Source organism: Lepidochelys kempii, chromosome 3 (assembly GCF_965140285.1).
Source record: "Lepidochelys kempii isolate rLepKem1 chromosome 3, rLepKem1.hap1, whole genome shotgun sequence".
In the NCBI taxonomy this organism is placed as follows: Eukaryota; Metazoa; Chordata; order Testudines; family Cheloniidae; genus Lepidochelys; species Lepidochelys kempii.
The window spans coordinates 23,158,753-23,176,700 of record NC_136382.1 but is presented as its reverse complement, the minus strand read 5'-3'; the positions used below and the strand labels follow the sequence as shown (position 1 = coordinate 23,176,700).

The 17,948-nt window shown below is 44.8% G+C and overlaps 1 protein-coding gene across 4 annotated transcripts in view; it reads right to left on the bottom strand.

The window, feature by feature from the left end:
- The window catches only part of LOC140908557 (uncharacterized), a 41,243-nt gene extending 24,432 nt beyond the window's left edge, over positions 1-16,811 (bottom strand). The window contains exons 1-3 of one of the 4 annotated variants that reach the window (XM_073335937.2): positions 16,086-16,811; positions 3,176-3,235; positions 9-102 (exon numbers count right to left, since the gene is read on the bottom strand). In XM_073335937.2, coding sequence (XP_073192038.1) covers positions 9-102; positions 3,176-3,235; positions 16,086-16,415 — 484 coding nt within the window. In that variant the 5' untranslated portion in view covers positions 16,416-16,811. Of the gene's footprint in view, positions 1-8; positions 103-805; positions 1,031-3,175; positions 3,236-16,085 lie in introns of those variants that run through there. The other 3 variants (XM_073335935.2, XM_073335938.2, XM_073335936.2) reach the window with 3 other exon arrangements.
- Between the last annotated feature and the right edge of the window lie 1,137 nt (positions 16,812-17,948).

Here is a 17,948-nt window from a genome sequence, read left to right as displayed (position 1 = left end):
TTTATTACCTTCCTCTTCTTCTGGCAATTTGTCTTCTTCAGCAGAGACGTGGTCTTTTGATGCCCCCTTTTCTGCGCACTGGGTCTTCTTCTTTTTCTTAGACTACAAAAAAAAATACACACACACACATATATATATATGTATACACATTTCTCAGCTCGAGGCTTATTAGAGAGAAGAGAGGATGAGACTGAGTGAGGACTAAGGGCCTCGTCCTGCAGTGAGCTCACACAGAGTTCTGTTGAAGTCAGTGGGACTCCACATGGGTGCAAGGGTTTGCCCAGGTACAACTTATTGTGGGATCGAGGGAATGACCCTATGACAAACTCCAGAGAGTTGAATATTATACCCTCTGTACTACAAAATGATATTTAGCTGCAAAGTTAGAAACTGCGCATTCAAATTCAGACACCTGCTGTATATTGATATTTAGCCCTTTTTGTCTTCAAAGCACTTTATAAACAGTAATTATTCCTCAGAACAATGAGATAGGAAATACACACTATCTACCCTATTTACAGGAAATACACACTATTTACACTGGGAAAACTAAGGCAGAGAAGACCAGGCCACATAGATGCTTAGAGTTTGGCACTACAATAAGTGGTTTGATTTTCAAAGGTACCAAGCACCCATAGTTTCCACGGACTATAATGGGTGTTGCAGGTGCTCAGAATCTCTGAAAAGCAGGCCACTTTCATGTAGGAACCTAAATATGAATTTGTGTGACTAACTTTAGGCCGCAAAGTTTAAACATTTTAGTTTCACTTAGCAACCCTCGACTTTTCCAAGCTAGAATACCCACCTCTTCAAACATGCTTCCTATCTTGCCAGGGCCCTGCTCTCATTGAGAAATATGGGAAGGGCAGATTGTCATGGCCCCCAACATCTGTTCACAACCCCAAGGATGAGAAAGCCAGGCTAAGTGATTTGTCCAGAAATCTCCAGTGTCAGAGCTAGGATTTGAATTCAGGAATTCCTAGCTCCCAGTTCTGTGGTCAGACCACTGAACTATGTCCTTCTTCTTACACTATAACAGAGTAAAAAAATGCATTCACTGTGGTAACATGAGTGAAACAAAGGCAGCAATCTGATTAGCTAAATAAGATTCCCATGCATGCAATAATGGGTTAACCACCAAGTAGGATGAAATCTCTAATTCATAACTCACACAAATCCATACAATCATGATAAAAAAAGAGGAGAGGAACAATATGCTTGAAATATTCATTTGAATCAACTGCAAATGAATAAAGAAACAGGAGCTTGTGTTTATTGAGCTGTGCCATCTGTTACAATGAGAAGCTTTTCAAGCAGTTTCAGCTCAGATTGAAGACACTTTCAACAACTGGGGAGACAAACTGGCAGTTTAAAATAAGAAAGAAAACAAAGAAATGTCTATTCTGCTTCCAGTTGGCTTTTAAACTTTATTAATCTGGAAGGAGAACAATTTTCTATTTTATGAACTATGGGTTTGTCTCCTTAGTTGTTCAGAGCAGCTTCAAGCCAAGCCTTCACTCACTACACAGTAACCTCAAATGTGCATCCTACCCTGTTGTGGGTTGTTGTTTATAAAGCATATTGGGAAGATGTCCAAGGTGACTTTCTTTAAGACCGTTTTGAAGTGAAGTCAGGACTACTACATAGGGAGGGTTAATTACACGTTTTTCCAAGTTAAACGTATTGCTGAAAAATTCATGTAAAAATACGCATTCCATAGTGATCCCTGAAGATTGGGAACATTCTTTGGCTTAACATACATGGGAAATGTGCTATTACATTCAAACAAACTACATTAAAAGAAGGTAAAATCAAACACTCTAAAGTTAGAAATTGCCAAAATTAAGGTTTAATTCAAGCCCCATTGTGTGTACACACTGATACAGACTTCATCTACATGATCACATACTACTTATTCCATGGGACTCCTGCCTCATTCAAGTCACCCAAATACTGAGCTGAATACAAAGTTATTAATTTCTTAATGGGCTTTTCTATGGTGCTCATGTGAGCTCTTCACAAACATTAATGAATTTATGAGATTTAAGTCATTATTATCCCCAGTTTAGCTTGGGAACTGAGGCACAGAGGCTAAAATTGTCAGCAGTTTCCACTAATTTTGGGTGAGCAACTTGAAACACATACACGGATTTTTCAGAATACTTTGTATTTTATAGCACTTTATAATTTCAAAGAACAGCTCCCATTGACCTTAATTGCAGCTGTTAGTGCTCAGCACGTCTGCAAATAAGACACCAGGGGGGGCGGGGGAGGCCTTGAATGGGTCGGGGGTTCTGAGGGGGATGGGAAGTGGGAAGGGGTGGATGGGGGCGGGCGCCAGGCTGTTTGGGGAGACACAGTCTTCCCTACCCAGCCCTCCATACAGTTGCGCAACCCTGATGTGGCCCTCGGGCCAAAAAGTTTGCCCATCCCTGCTTTAGAGCAAGGACTTGAAATTTGGAAGGGGATTCACTTCAGTAAAAAGGAGTTGCCTTTTGCTATTCCTATGAAAATCTGCCCAAATTTTGCCAAGTTATAAACCTCTGAAAATCTCAGTTTGTGCATGCTTACAGACTTGTTAGAGTTAGGCAACTAAGTTTACCAAATATTTGGTCCGAACTGAGCATGTTCCACTTCCCAGTCACCGTTTTATCTGTGACCAGGAAGGGTCAAGCAACCTTAACTATAGGCAGAGCCCACAGTCCTGTCAATAATAATAATATGACTGTACCACAGATTTGCTCAGTTCAGGCCTGATCCAAAGCCCAGTGAAATCAATGGAAAGTCTTGTATTTGGATTAGGCTTTTTAGTTATCATAATTATTGACAACAGTTTTGGAAGGGACATTAAAACTTGTGCTTCTGGGCTTAAACCACTCTCTAAGTATAACACACTTGTGTGGGGAGGCAGATTATCCCATCACTGCCTGAGGAGGTCACACACCTTCCTCTGAAGCATCTGGTGATGGCCACTCCTGGACATGGAATACTGGACTAGATGGACCTTGGATCTGATCCAGTCTGGCAACTTCTGTGTTCCTAACGGCAAGTCTTTAAGTCTTTCAGATAACAGGAACGTGTTATGCTTACAAAAACCATAATAGAAAATAAGAATATTCTTAAAACAAATATCATTTTAGAAATACTGTGTGAATTCTGGAACTAATAGTGGTACCTTCAGTAGCTTTTTTTCTCTCATGCTGACAGAGGTTAGAAGCTGACAATTCACTGGAACCTAGAACATGGATATTCAAAAATGTTAACTGATGGGGAAAATACATTCCTATAAGCACAATGTTGCAATTCTTGTAATACACCTCTATGGGATTCAGTCACATGTGATCAGGCTGAAAGAATACACAGAAATTAACAATAATCCCAAGCTAGGTCTAGACTTGAGTTTGTGGCCTTGCTACAACTTAATTAATTGATTGCCAATTGATTTGAATGAGTTAAAAACCTGTATTAAAGATCGTCTAGAAAGTATACAAACATTTGTCCCAAGACAGAAACATTTGTGGTTTGCCCGAGAGTATGTCTAGACCAGGATAAAAAGTGTCAGGCAACACATTTTAACACAGACAGGGTGATTTTATTGTGTATTTTAATATGTATTAGCTGGTTGAGGTGGATTCTACATTCTGTCTAGACATACTCCTAGGGTAAACCACAAGTGTTTGTGGAACATCTAGATCAGCATATGTTGGCTAACTCAAACTCACTGGCAATAAATTAATCTGAATTACAAGAAGACTAAAAACTCTAGCCAGACATAACCTGAGATAGCAAGCTCCACTGCTCTTTGGGAAGGACAATGCACACTCCCCTTCCTTAGGGTTCTGTCACAGAAGGGAACCTGCAATTTCTACTTGGGGCACTGCAGAACCCCCACCAATGGAGGCTGCAAAAGGAATGCACTGTATTGGCATCTCCCTTAGCTGCTCTGACCATGCCACCCTCCCCTCCCAGTACTACCCAGGTTTAGGGATGTGCTGGCTCCCTGCAATCCCTCTGGTAAGGGGGAAATTGCTACCATTTTCTACAATCTGCTCCCCCACACACACACACAAATACCCTTCCCAGGCTGATTTTCTCTCCTTAGGGGCCTTGAGCCACAATTTAATCATATATACACTGGAAAACTAAATGATGCTGTTCTAATTATAATTCAGATTCCGATTTAATTCTCCTTATTCAGAATCCCTTGCCCCACGACCTAAGAAAGGAAAGGGAGATATTGCTATATCATAATTCTGGGGTTACCAAAAGAGTCATCTGGAATCCAACAGGACTCTGATTGCACTGCACACACGGTTTCAGAATAAGAATGCATTATTCAATACACAAAATCAATCAGGGTTTGCATTACCTGGGCAGGACAAATGAAATGGGAACATGTTTACTTTTTGAATCGCTCAGTAACTCAATACAATTTATTTAGATGGGTCGTGGATACAGACTAACATGGCTGCTACTCTGAAACCTTTTTAAATAGAAAATACAATGAATGTAGGTGGGAACATTAAAAGAGCACCTCTAGAACTGGGTCTGTTTCATGAGTAGCTGGTATCTATTTGTGACTAGACACCTAAACTGGATTTTTCTGCTATCATCTAAGATATCAGACATCTGATGGCTTAGAGTTGGTCTCCACCAAACACAGGATTGCCAAACAGGAACCATCCAATATGCCACCTAGTCTGGCATCCTCATCAAGGTTAATTTAGTATGTTAGCTCCTCAGGGCATGAACCATAGGCCTGGATTCCCAGCTGTGCCCAGTATCCACTGCGCACAACTAAGGGGGGAAAGGGAAAGAGTAAGGAGATGGTTGCAGCTCCATCTTTCTGGACTAATTCTATGCCAAGCCTAGCCCCAGTATAGTTCAGGACTGCTGTAAACTATGCTGGCTGGCTATGACTTCAGTGGGATGTTACACCAGACAAGGACTGTGACCCCACAACAGTATTCTGGTCATGTCCTGTCCCATCCCTGATACACTATGTTGGAATCTGCATGGTGAGGTGACATAGAAACTGGCTATGCCAGCTCTTTCGCTAGTTGGGGACTGCACTATGGTGGGGAGAGCCACGAGTTTTCCACCCCCTTTGCCCACTAGGGGTCAGATCAAACTAAAAAAACTGGCCCCATATTTTCTTCTGGGTCTTGTACACTGAGCACACCATCAGCACTTAACAAATAATTATTAATACCTTCAATGATGGCCAATGCATGTGTTTTAAAGGAAAACACACTTCCCCTATATAATACACCTAAGTATGCTATGTTATCCACAGAGGAAATAATTGCCTAACCCCAGCACGTGACGAATCTGTGCTCTGAAACAAAAGGACGGAGTGCCCTTATCTTTATGATCTACTCCTGGAGGTAAAAAAATTGTAAGTATATCAGAAGCAGAAAGCATGCTAAACAACCAGTGGGGCCACTGGATGTTAGAGATGCTAAGGAGCACTCAAAGAGGATAAGGCCATTGCAGAGAACCTAAATGAATTCTTTGCATTGGTCTTTACAGCTGAGGATGTGATGGAGATTCCACAACCTGAGCCATTCTTTTTAGGTGACAAATCTGAGGAACTGTCCCAGATTGAGGTGTCATTAGAGGAGGTTTTAGAACAAACTGATAAATTAAACAGTAATAAGTCCGCTGGGCCAGATGGTATTCTCCCAAAAGTTCTGAAGGAACTCAAATGTGAAATTGTAGAACTACTAACCGTGGTATGTAACCTATCATTTAAATCAGCTTCTGTACCAGATGACTGGAGGATAGCTAATGTGATGCCAATTTTTTAAAAGTGACTCCAGAGGCAATCCTGGCAATTACAGGCCGGTAAGCCTAATTTCAGTAGTGGGCAAATTGGTTGAAATTATAGTAAAGAACAGAATTATCAGACACATAAACACAATTTGTTGGGGACGAATCAACATGTTTTTTGTAAAGGAAAATTTATGCTCATCAATCTACTAGAATTCCTTAAGGGCATCAACAAGCATGTGGACCAAGGGGGATCCAGTGGATATAATGTACTTAGATTTTCAGAAAGCCTTTGAGAAGGTCCCTCACCAAAGGCTCTAGCAAAGTAAGCTATCATGGGATAAGAGGGAAGGTCCTCTCATGGATCAGTAACTGGTTAAAAGATAGGAAACAAAGGGTAGGAATAAATGGTCAGTTTTCAGAATGGAGAGAAGTAAATAGTGATGTCCCCCAGGGTCTGTATTGGGACCAGTACTGTTCAACATATTCATAAATGATCTGGAAAAAGGGGTAAACAGAGAGGTGGCAAAATTTGCAGATGATACAAAACTACTCAAGATAGTTAAGTCCAAAGCAGATTGCAAAGAGTTACAAAGAGACCTCACAAAACTGGGTGACTGGGCAACAAAATGGCAAATTAAATGCAATGTTGATAAATGCAAAGTAATGCACATTGGAAAACATAATTCCAACTATACATATAAAATGATGGGGTCTAAATTAGCTGTTACCACTCAAGAAAGAGATCTTGGAGTCACTGTAGATAGATCTCTGAAAACATCCACTCAATGTGCAGCAGCTGTCAAAAAAGGTAACAGAATGTTGGGAATCATTAAGAAAGGGATAGATAATAAGACAGAACATATCATATTGCCTCTTCATAAATCCATGGTACATCCACCTCTTGAATGCTGTGTGCAGTTGTAGTCGCCCCATGTCAAAAAAGATCTATTGGAATTGGAAAAGGTTCAGAAAAGGGCAACAAACATGATAAGGAGTATGGAACAGCTTCCATGTGAGAGAGATTTCAAAAATTAGGGCTGTTCAGCTTGGAAAAGAGATGACTAAGGGGGGATATGACAGAGGTCTATAAAATCATGACTGGAGTGGAGAAAGTAAATAAGGACGTATTATTTACTCCTTCTCATAAGAACTAGGGGTCACCAAATGAAGTTAATAGACAGCAGGTTTAAAACAAATAAAAGGAAGTGTTTTTTTCACACAACACACAGTCAACCTGTGGGACTCTTTGCAAGAGGATATTGTAAAGGCCAAGACTATAACAGGGTTCAAAAAAGAACTAGATTAGTTCCTGGAGGATAGGTCCATCAATGGCTATTAGCCAGGGATGGTGTTCTGAGCCTCTGTTTGCCAGAAGCTGGGAATGGGTGATGGGGTGGATCACTTGATGGTTACCTGTTCTGTTCATTCCCTCTGAAGCACCTGGCACTGGCCACTGTCAGAAGACAGGATACTGGGCTAGATGGATCTTTGGTCTGACACAGTATGGCCGTTCTTATATTTATGTTCTTATGAATTCTGCGTCATTGCACACGTGCAGAATTCATGTGCCATGCAGAAATATTTTTTTTCAGCAGAAAATACATTCAGCCAAGAGATGCTGCAGTTACGCCTTTCACCCAACAGAGGCCGATGTGGCACCAGAACAGAGAGCAGCTCCTCTTGGGTGAGATGGGACCCCACACCCCTCCCACACCCAAACTTCCTCCCAGAGCTGCACCCCACACCCTCTCCCGCACCCAAACCCACTCCCAGAGCCTGCTCCCCACACCCCAACTCCCTCTCAGAGCCCGCACCCCCTCCCGCACCCAACCCCCTTCCCCAGCCTGGTGAAAGTGAGTGAGGGCAGGGGAGAGCAAGTGACAGAGGGAGGGGCCTCAGAGAAGGGGTGGGACAGGGGTGTGTTCTCAGGGAAGGGGCGGGGCAGGGGGTGGGGCAAGGGTCTTTGGGTTTGCACAATTAGACACTTGGCAACCCTACCAGGCGGGGCATGTGGAAGCCCTGGCCGTCCCAGAACAGTGCGCCCAGCAACACAGCCGGCAGCTGGCTGGGCACCAGCTAATGCAGGCGAAGCACCGCCCAAATGTCAGGCGGACCGTGTCTGCACAGGCGCGGCTTGTGTGTGGTGGGGGGGCCATTGGCTGTTCTGTCCTGGGGCCAGAAATTGCTGTCGCCGGGCCTGTTTCCATGCATCTGGAGTAGAAGTGGGTCATCCCTACTTCTGGTACCGCTAAACCACCAGCTTATAAAGATACTTCTGAAAAGCAAATATTTGCTTTACGGAATGCACCAGATTGCACATATTTTAAAAAATGCCCCAAGGGCGAGGATAACACTAGACTTCCCAACAAAAGCGCCTCTTTGAACTGACTGTTTTGAAGATTGATCCAGAGAATTTTAAATTAAAAAAAACAACCACAGCCTAGTTCAGCCCTGATGATTCTTGGCACTTCTTGTTGCTATTTCCTAAAAGACTCTTTATTAGGGAAAGGGAGAGGCTGTGGGGAAAGAGACTGATCTCTCCATCACCACTCATGGTAAGTTATAAATTGTGACAACAACAAAGTCACAGCGCAACTTGTGATGTGTATCCACAATGTGACCAGGCTTAATTTTTGGTTCATATAATTATGCTGATGGCTTTAAGAAACATGAATGAGCATTCTCTAATCTGTCTGGAATTACATTTGTACAAAATCTGTATAATGTACTGTAGTGAGGGGGTGTAGTCTCCCTCTGAAATTGACAGGGAGGAACCACCACCTGCCCCCTGGTGGGCAGAACCAGGAAAGCCATGCCCACCCTGCTGGAAGCAGAGGACAAGACAGGAACAGGAAGTATAAAAAGTGGGTCCTGCGGCTCAGTTGTTCTGGAGCTGCTGAGGGAGACAGACACTTCTCCCCTGGTGCCGTAGCAGGACGCTGAGAGGACCTCTGCTGCCCTGAGGACTTGCCTGAGCTTCCAGAGCGTCCCACCACTCCAGACTACAAGGAGCTGCTGGGACTACCATTGGTGGTATATCCCAGGGAGATGGAGGATGACCCATGGATGCACGTACACACTGAGGGATGGGGCGGAAGTAGCCCAGGGACAGCTGACTGTAGTCTCGCTGTGTTGCTGCCTGAAGACAACTCAGCATGTTGCACGTGGATTCCTTGCTGACACAGTCGTGGAATGCTCTGCCACTGGTAGGGCCCTGGGATGGGGACCTGGTCCCCCTTCCACCTCAGCTCTGAGGTAGCAGCCTCCCCACCCTAAGCCAGGTGGCCTGTGTTAGCCTATCGTCCACCAGAACTAGGACACTAGACTATTCACTGCTCTGCCCTGCCTGAGGGCTGGAACCTTAGACTGTTTGGTGCCCCGCCCTGATTGAAGGCTTGGCTCCCAGATTATTGACTGCTTGACCCTGTCTGAGGGCCAGAGCCCTAAACCATTTGGGGCTCCCCATTGTTGGAAGGCTTGAGCCCCAGAGCGTTATTGCTGCCCAGCCCTGCTCAGAGAGCCTGGGCACCAAAGACCGCTAATTTCCCCTTTTCAGAGTAGCAGCCGTGTTAGTCTGTATTCGCAAAAAGAAAAGGAGTACTTGTGGCACCTTAGAGACTAACCAATTTATCTGAGCATAAGCTTTCGTGAGCTACAGCTCACTTCATCGGATGCATTCAGTTGAAAATACAGTGGGGAGATTTATATACACAGAGAACATGAAACAATGGGTGTTACCATACACACTGTAAGGAGAGTGATCTCTTAAGATGCGCTAATAGCAGCAGGAGAGCGGGGGGGGAAGGGGGGAAATATTTTTGTAGTGATAATCAAGGTGGGCCATTTCCAGCAGTTGACAAGAACATCTGAGGAACAGTGGGGGGTGGCGGTAGGGGGAAAATAAACATGGGGAAATATTTTTACTTTGCGTAATGACCCATCCACTCCCAGTCTCTATTCAAGCCTAAGTTAATTGTATCCAGTTTGCAAATTAATTCCAATTCAGCAGTCTCTCGTTGGAGTCTGTTTTTGAAGTTTTTTTTATTGAAGAATTGTTACTTTTAGGTCTCTAATCGAGTGACCAGAGAGATTGAAGTGTTCTCCGACTGGTTTTTGAATGTTATAATTCTTGACGTCTGATTTGGGTCCATTTATTCTTTTACGTAGAGACTGTCCAGTTTGACCAATGTACACGGCAGAGGGGCATTGCTGGCACATGATGGCATATATCACATTGGTGGATGTGCAGGTGAACGAACCTCTGATAGTGTGGCTGATGTTATTAGGCACTGTGATGGTGTCCCCTGAATAGATATGTGGACAGTTGGCAATGGGCTTTGTTGCAAGGATAGGTTCCTGGGTTAGTGGTTCTGTTGTGTGGTGTGTGGTTGCTGGTGAGTATTTGCTTCAGGTTGAGGGGCTGTCTGTAAGCAAGGACTGGCCTGTGTCCCAAGATCTGTGAGAGTGATGGGTCGTCCTTCAGGATAGGTTGTAAATCCTTGATGATGCGTTGGAGAGGTTTTAGTTGGGGGATGAAGGTGATGGCTAGTGGCGTTCTGTTATTTTCTTTGTTGGGCCTGTCCTGTAGTAGGTGACTTCTGGGTACTCTTCTGGCTCTGTCAATATGTTTCTTCACTTCAGCAGGTGGGTATTGTAGTTGTAAGAACGCTTGATAGAGATCTTGTAGGTGTTTGTCTCTGTCTAAGGGGTTGGAGCAAATGCGGTTGTATCGTAGAGCTTGGCTGTAGACAATGGATCGTGTGGTGTGATCTGGGTGAAAGCTGGAGGCATGTAGGTAGGAATAGCAGTCAGTAGGTTTCCGGTATAGGGTGGTGTTTATGTGACCATTGCTTATTAGCACCGTAGTGTCCAGGAAGTGGATCTCTTGTGTGGACTGGTCCAGGCTGAGGTTGATGGTGGGATGGAAATTGTTGAAATCATGGTGGAATTCCTTCCAACACACCTCTGAACAACATAGTAATCCACAGAGACCTTCCTAGCAACACTACAAAAAGAAGGATTCTGGGTGGACTCCTCCTGAAGGTCGAAACAACAGACTGGACTTCTACATAGAGTGCTTTCGCCGATGTGCACGGGCTGAAATTGTGGAAAAGCAGCATCACTTGCCCCACAACCTCAGCTGTGCAGAACACAATGCCATCCACAGCCTCAGAAACAACTCTGACATCATAATCAAAAAGGCTGACAAAGGAGATGCTGTCGTCATCGTGAATAGGTCGGAATATGAACAAGAGGCTGCTAGGCAGCTCTCCAACACCACTTTCTACAAGCCATTACCCTCTGATCCCACTGAGTGTTACCAAAAGAAACTACAGCATTTGCTCATGAAACTCCCTGACAAAGCACAAGAACAAATCCACACAGACACACCCCTGGAACCCCGACCTGGGGTATTCTATCTGCTACCTAAGATCCATAAACATGGAAATCCTGGACGCCCCGTCATCTCAGGCATTGGCACCCTGACAGCAGGATTATCTGGCTATGTAGACTCCCTCCTCAGGCCCTACACTACCAGCATTCCCAGCTATCTTTGAGACACCACTGACTTCCTGAGGAAACTACAATCCATCGGTGATCTTCCTGATAACACCATCCTGGCCACTATGGATGCAGAAGCCCTCTACACCAACATTCCACACAAAGATGGACTACAAGCTGTCAGGAACAGTATCCCCAATAATGTCACGGCTAACCTGGTGGCTGAACTTTGTGACTTTGTCCTCACCCATAACTATTTTACATTTGGGGACAATGTATACCTTCAAATCAGCGGCACTGCTATGGGTACTCGCATGGCCCCACAGTATGCCAACAGTTTTATGGCTGACTTAGAACAATGCTTCCTCAGCTCTCGTCCCCTAACGCCCCTACTCTACTTGCGCTACATTGATGACATCTTCTTACAACTACACTACCCACCTGCTGAAGTGAAGAAACAGATTGACAGAGCCAGAACTCCTTTTCTAATTTCCCCTTGTTCCTGACTGCCTTTCGCAGAACGTAACAGTGAGGGGACATGGTCTCCCTTTGAGATTGACAGGAAGGGTCGCCACGCGCTCTTACATGTACACACTTCAGATGTGCTGAAGGAGAAATTCTGACTTGGTTCTTTTCTTGATGCACAATATTTCTCTTGAAGCTGGTGCTCATGTCACCATATTACTCTGCAGTATGAAAGACAAACAGATGGCCAGAGGGACTGACATTGTTAGAATCATAATGTGACTGCTCTTGAGCATGTTCACATAGGTTAGAGAGCACAACCACAGGAGCATCACAGCATTGCCACTGATGCTAGAATGGATGAGGCCATGTAGCTGCCTTCAGGGTATGTCTACCTAGCGATAAAAAGACCAGTAGCATGGCAGCGTCTGGCCCAGGTCAGCTGACTCAGGCTGTGGGGCTATAAAATTGAAGTGAAGATGTTCGGGCTTGGCGGGTCTCAGAGTCAAGGATTCCAGCCCAAGCCCAAATGTCTTCACTGCAATTTTATAGCCCCGCAATTCAGCTGACCCAGGCTCTGAGACTTGGTGCAGCAGGTTTTTTTTAATCACAGTGTAGACATACCCTTAGCAGCCAGGGCAGGATTTTAGGGGAGGAGTGGGAAGTGAACTGGTGGCACTCAGGGTTGCGGCTGGGAGCAGAATGCCAGCAGGGAACAACGGAGGTCAGCAGGGGGCATTGTTGCGCTCTCTCTCTCTCTCTCTCTCTCTCTCTCTCTGTGGAGTGCTGTGACAGTCTGAGGCACATGGCATGCACATTAAGCATGCACTAGCTGAGTTCCCAGTGTATTAATATGGAAGCAGTTAACTGAACCTCTAACTAGCAGGGCACCAGCTAACTGGGCAAATGTAACAACGCAGACTCCCTGGACAGGGGACCATGGCCTGGCATGCACACATTCCAAAACTGGAAAAGATAATTAACCACCTTGGGGTTTTTTTAAATTAAAAATCTCAACTTTATCAGCAGAATTACACACTCCAGGATATGCAGATGTTTGGCTGCTGTGATATATCAACACACCTGAGTGCTGGAGGCATTTTGTCTTTGGCCTCATATCTCAGCATGCACCAAAGATGGGGTACTATCATGTAATATCTGAACACTCTGGCTTATGCTATTTCTTACATCTTGATGTTTCATTATTGTGAAATTCTTTGCTTTTTACAGTCTCTGGCACTGTTTTAATATAGTTCTTGACATGCTAATTTCAGTATATTAAAGTATAATTTCAGTATATTAAATGTTCTGCAACTTCAGCATTAACTACTGAATTCTAAATGATTATCATCATTCAGTTTATATAGACTTGGAAGGATTAGATTTTTAACGGTAAACGTCAATTTCACTGTATACACACAAACAAACAAAAAAATACTTCCAACAATAATAATCTAAATTTACAGATAGACGAAGTGAAAAAGATGCTGCTTGAGAATTTATCAGAGTTTTATTTAAGGCTCTTTACTTTGCACATTTTGACAGATGCTGTTGACTACGTATGTTTTAATGGTTATAAAGATTTAACTTAACGTTTTGAATCTCAAAATCTACTGTACTTAAGTAATTAATGTCTAACCATGTCACCCGTTGTCTGACCCCCCACATAACTTCCTGCCCCTATGAAAATTTAAAATAAATAAAAATCAGAAAAAATACTTAAAACCCATAATTTTGCACAATTTTGAACATTTAAATTGATAAAAATTAAAAAACGATTGAAAATAAACATCAAAATTATAAAATCAAATACTGCCAAGCCTAGTTAATATGTGGTTCTCTAGGTGTACACTGCACTTTACATACATATTAGAAGATAAGGTCCCTGCTTCAAGAATGTTACATTCCAGATTATACAGGTAAAACAGTGAAAAATGACAAACGACAGTGTGGAGTGGGGAAAAGAAGAAAAGGAATGGAGGCAAGCAAACAAAAAGAAAGGGCAGATTACAGTTTTGGTATGAGCACTATTTTTCATTTAATCAAGCATGAAAGGTTTCTTTTCTTCTTAGGTTATTTTTCCTGTTCTCCCTTTCTTCCCCAGCCCCAGCCCCTTTAGGTCCATAATTTGCCACATGTACACTCAGATCAATTTCAGTGGGGCTCCCCACAGAATAAGGTGCTAGTCAACATGAGTACAGTTGGTAGAATCTGACATTTAAGGAGCCAGTGTGAAAGCAAGAACCAATTGCACCAAAAAAAGAGATTAATGATGGAAACCTTAGCTTAGTAACAGCATGTGAGCAAATGTATCATTTTAATTTACCTTTCCCCCCCCATTATTCAGACCTATGAAGTACCTGCTCAAAAACATACTTGCCCCTGGGAATAATGTATATCTCCAGTACCACCCCCCTCCAGCTCCAATAGTCAGTGTTTCAGCCCAAATTGTATTTTCAGATTATTTACAACCAGATCAAATTTTTCAGCACTGATGATAATAAAACAATGATACTACTTCGTATAAAAAAGGCCTACACTCACAGTAACATCACCAGCAGTGTGCACGCTGGGATGACTCATAGAAGCATAAAATCCGCCAGTTTTGAGCTACACTCTGCTGATCTGAAAAACAGTTACAAATGTTGAAGTAACATATTTGCTGAAATTTCTCCTCATTCTGTTTACACAGGTAATTACTTTAGGATTACTTCAGTGATATGATCATTACAAATGCCCACATATCTATTAGTTCATTATATCCAGCCAATGTTCTGTTTTCATTTGCAAAAGAAAAAAAAATGCTTGAAAAATGAACTAACGAGTTAAAATATAATACAGCCAAGATTCAGCCTGAAGGTAAATTTTATGGCCAAGTAATAAATCCCTGGAAACAAGAGTTATGATGAAAATATTGACACATTTATATCTATCGGCAAGAGCAAAAGATACCACAGAAGTACCATACTAAAAGACAAATTCAGAAAATATGCTTTTTTTCCCCTCCTATCTCCCTGAATGAAGCAGCTAACAAATAATACTAATAGACCAGACTGTTCAAATTATGTTGTATCTATTCATTTGTTTTATATACAATGTGTGCCATGACAGTTTACATTTTGTTAACATACTAGTGTCTTTACCCAGCTGTTTTCTGTAAGCCCTGAGGGTTTCTGCTTTACACAGTGCCTAATGGAGCAAGCTGCAGTGTCACAACAAACTGTGACAATGCTGCATCAAAACTCCATCCCATTGTATCAAAACCCGACCACGATGATCAGTATGGCTGCAAAACCTCATCACATTGCAACCAAGATCAGGTGGCCATGCTATAGAATGAAGTTTTGATGCAACATGAATAGAAACTTTTAGTGCTTAGGTCCGCCATCCTACTACCATTGAAGCCAACAGAACTTTTACTACATACTTCAATGCAAACAGGACTTACCCGTTATTTAGCAATAAATAATAGGTATATGAACAGTAGGAAAAGCAGGACGATACCAGAAACCATGGGAAAGGTGGTAACCCTGTCTTGTCCCATAAATTGTTTGGGGGATATAGTTAGTGTACAAGATAAAGGCTCAGGCCCTGATCCTCTAAAGTATGTAGGTGCTTAACTCCTATTGATTTCCATGGGAGATAGGCACCTAAATACCTTTGAGAACTGTGTCTCAGTCCTGCTCATAATACCTAATTAAGCAGTTCCACTAACTCTTATGTTTGTGAATAGAGGTTACCCTATGAATTAGGGTGCAGAGTCTAGCTCTGACATTGGACTATGTATCTTTATCGGGAAGAGAGTAGGACAGTTCTTTCTAGACACACACTTTGAGGGGTGGGATCTGACAACTGGCCTGCCAGTGAGGGTGATACCCTATGCTGGAAGGTGGGATTGGATGTGGTGAAAGGATAGGATGGGCCCCAGGCCTGTAAATGTAATGGGGGAAAGAGAAGAATCCCACACTCCTGTGCAGGGAATTATGCTAAGAGGGAACCATGTGCTTGAGATGGATAGGGCCCCCTGTGCAGGGCACTGGGTTGGGAGATCAAACGACTGTATGAGCCCCCAGTAGAGGGGATGGGAGATTCACTACTGGGATCCCCTTGTGGAGAGGAGTGGGATGGGGGGGATGCTGTGTTGGGGGTAGTGTGGGAGGGGGCTGGGTCCCCTGGAAAGGGGAGTGGGAGAGAGGAATCCTGTGCTGAGAGTAGGCTGGGCCACCTGCAGTAGGGCCTGGGATGGAGGAACCCTGTGTTAGGGGTTGGGTTGGTAGGAACGGGCAGACCCCCTGTGCAAGGGTTAGGGATGGGGGTAGGATAGGGGAAGGGCTGGTCCTTACCTTTGCCTCGTGGCTCTGCCTCGCCCTTTGCTCCTGCTGCCCAGCTATCCCGTTCTGGGTCCGCGGGGCCCGCGCTGGCAGCCGTCCGGCCTCGTAGCTGGCAGACCCAGCGCCACCCGCCGCGCTGCGCTGGGGGCCCGGCCGCGCCCGGCCCCAGCGCCGGAGCATCCCCAACAGGACAAGCAGCGCCACGGCCCCTCCCAGCAGCAGCATGGGCCAGAGGGAAGCGAGCACCTGCGCCTGCAGCAGGACCAGCCGCTCCGAGAGCTGCGGTCCCGGAGCCACCAGCTCGCCGGCTCCCAGGGCCAGCCGCACCGCCGGCTCCAGCATGGCTGCACCGGGCGAGCCCCTCTGGACCCTGCTGGCTGGGTTCTAGAGCTGCCCCCTTCCCCTGCAGAGATCGGGTCCCGGCGGGGTCTAAAGCGGCTCAGCGCCGATCGCTGCAACGCGGCTCGTCGGGCTCCAAAACTGCCCACCTGCCGCGGAGGCTCTAAAGCTCGGGGCTTTCCGGCTGGGTTCTAGAGCGGCTCCCTGCGCCCCCTAGAACGTAGCGGGTCCTAGAAGCGGGAGTGGCGTCTGCCTTCTGGATCGCACTGCGCCGGGTTCTAGCACTGCTTCCCCCAGCCCGGGGCTGAGGGGCGCCACTAGGATGCGAGTCGGCCGATTACCAGCACTGCACATGGAGCTGGAGCAGCGGAAACCCTCGCTCCCGCCCCCCCCTCCCCCCGCGCGCTTAGAACGCACTGGGCCGGGTTCCAGAACCCCTGCGAGCTCCCGCGGGGTTCTAGAGCGGCATGTGCCGCTGTAAATGCAGCCCAGATCGCAGGACCCAGCTGCCCGCTCTCCCCCTGCCCGAGAGCGCACTGCGTGGAAAGTTGGTGGCGGAGCCCCAGGAGCGACAATAAACAGATTCAGCCTAATCGCGATGGGGAAGAGCTCTGAGCCAGGCTGGCGGGGAACAGATCGGGGTGGGGGGGTTACGTCTCTGATTACAAGAGTCTGATGGCAGACGCTTTACGGTGGCCATGACAGACCAGAAATGTTTTTGCAGCGAGTTTAGGTTAGACATGCTGGTTTATGTGGCTGCAAATGGGTCCAACGCGGAGAGGGATGTTCTGCAGGGCAAACCCTGTCTACTGTGTTAGGGCTGTAGGTAGAAGCCCACATGGTGAGAGAGAAAGATATAATGGGGTAATTGTGACTAATGTGTTTCAAAATGTGGATTCATGTACAGGTAGAGAGCACTGATTAAATGACCCCACTAAAAGTCAAAATGGCAGGTTTATAGGCTCCTCACTGTGGGATAGGAATCAAAGAAAGAATCAAGTGATGAACTCAGTCTCTGATAGGTTTCAGAGTAGCAGCCGTGTTCGTCTGTATTCACAAAAAGAAGAGGAGGACTTGTGGCACCTTAGAGACTAACCAATTTATTTGAGCATAAGCTTTTGTGAGCTACAGCTCACTTCATCGGATGCACTGATGTAATTTAATTCAAATCAGTGGAGTTACATGCAGCAGGGATGAATTTGATCTGAAATGTGTATTCTAGAATTAAATGCACCATGATGTGTTTTTAAAAAATAATTATACAGTTTTGTCTAGAACAGTAGTTCTCAAATTTTTCTTTAGTGCAGACCACATCATAATATAGAATGTCTCGTGCACGTACCTCCCCTCCTAAACACAGCTGAATAGAGACCACTTTTGCTATAATTCACAACTGAATAACATCTCTGTGGCAGTTACAACAATTGCATATCCATGTAAAATGTGTGTTGCGTTCCTCTCCAGGGCAGATAATTTAACAACCTATTACAGCTAATAGGTAATGGCATTACTCCTTTAGCTCAAGCAGTGCAGGTC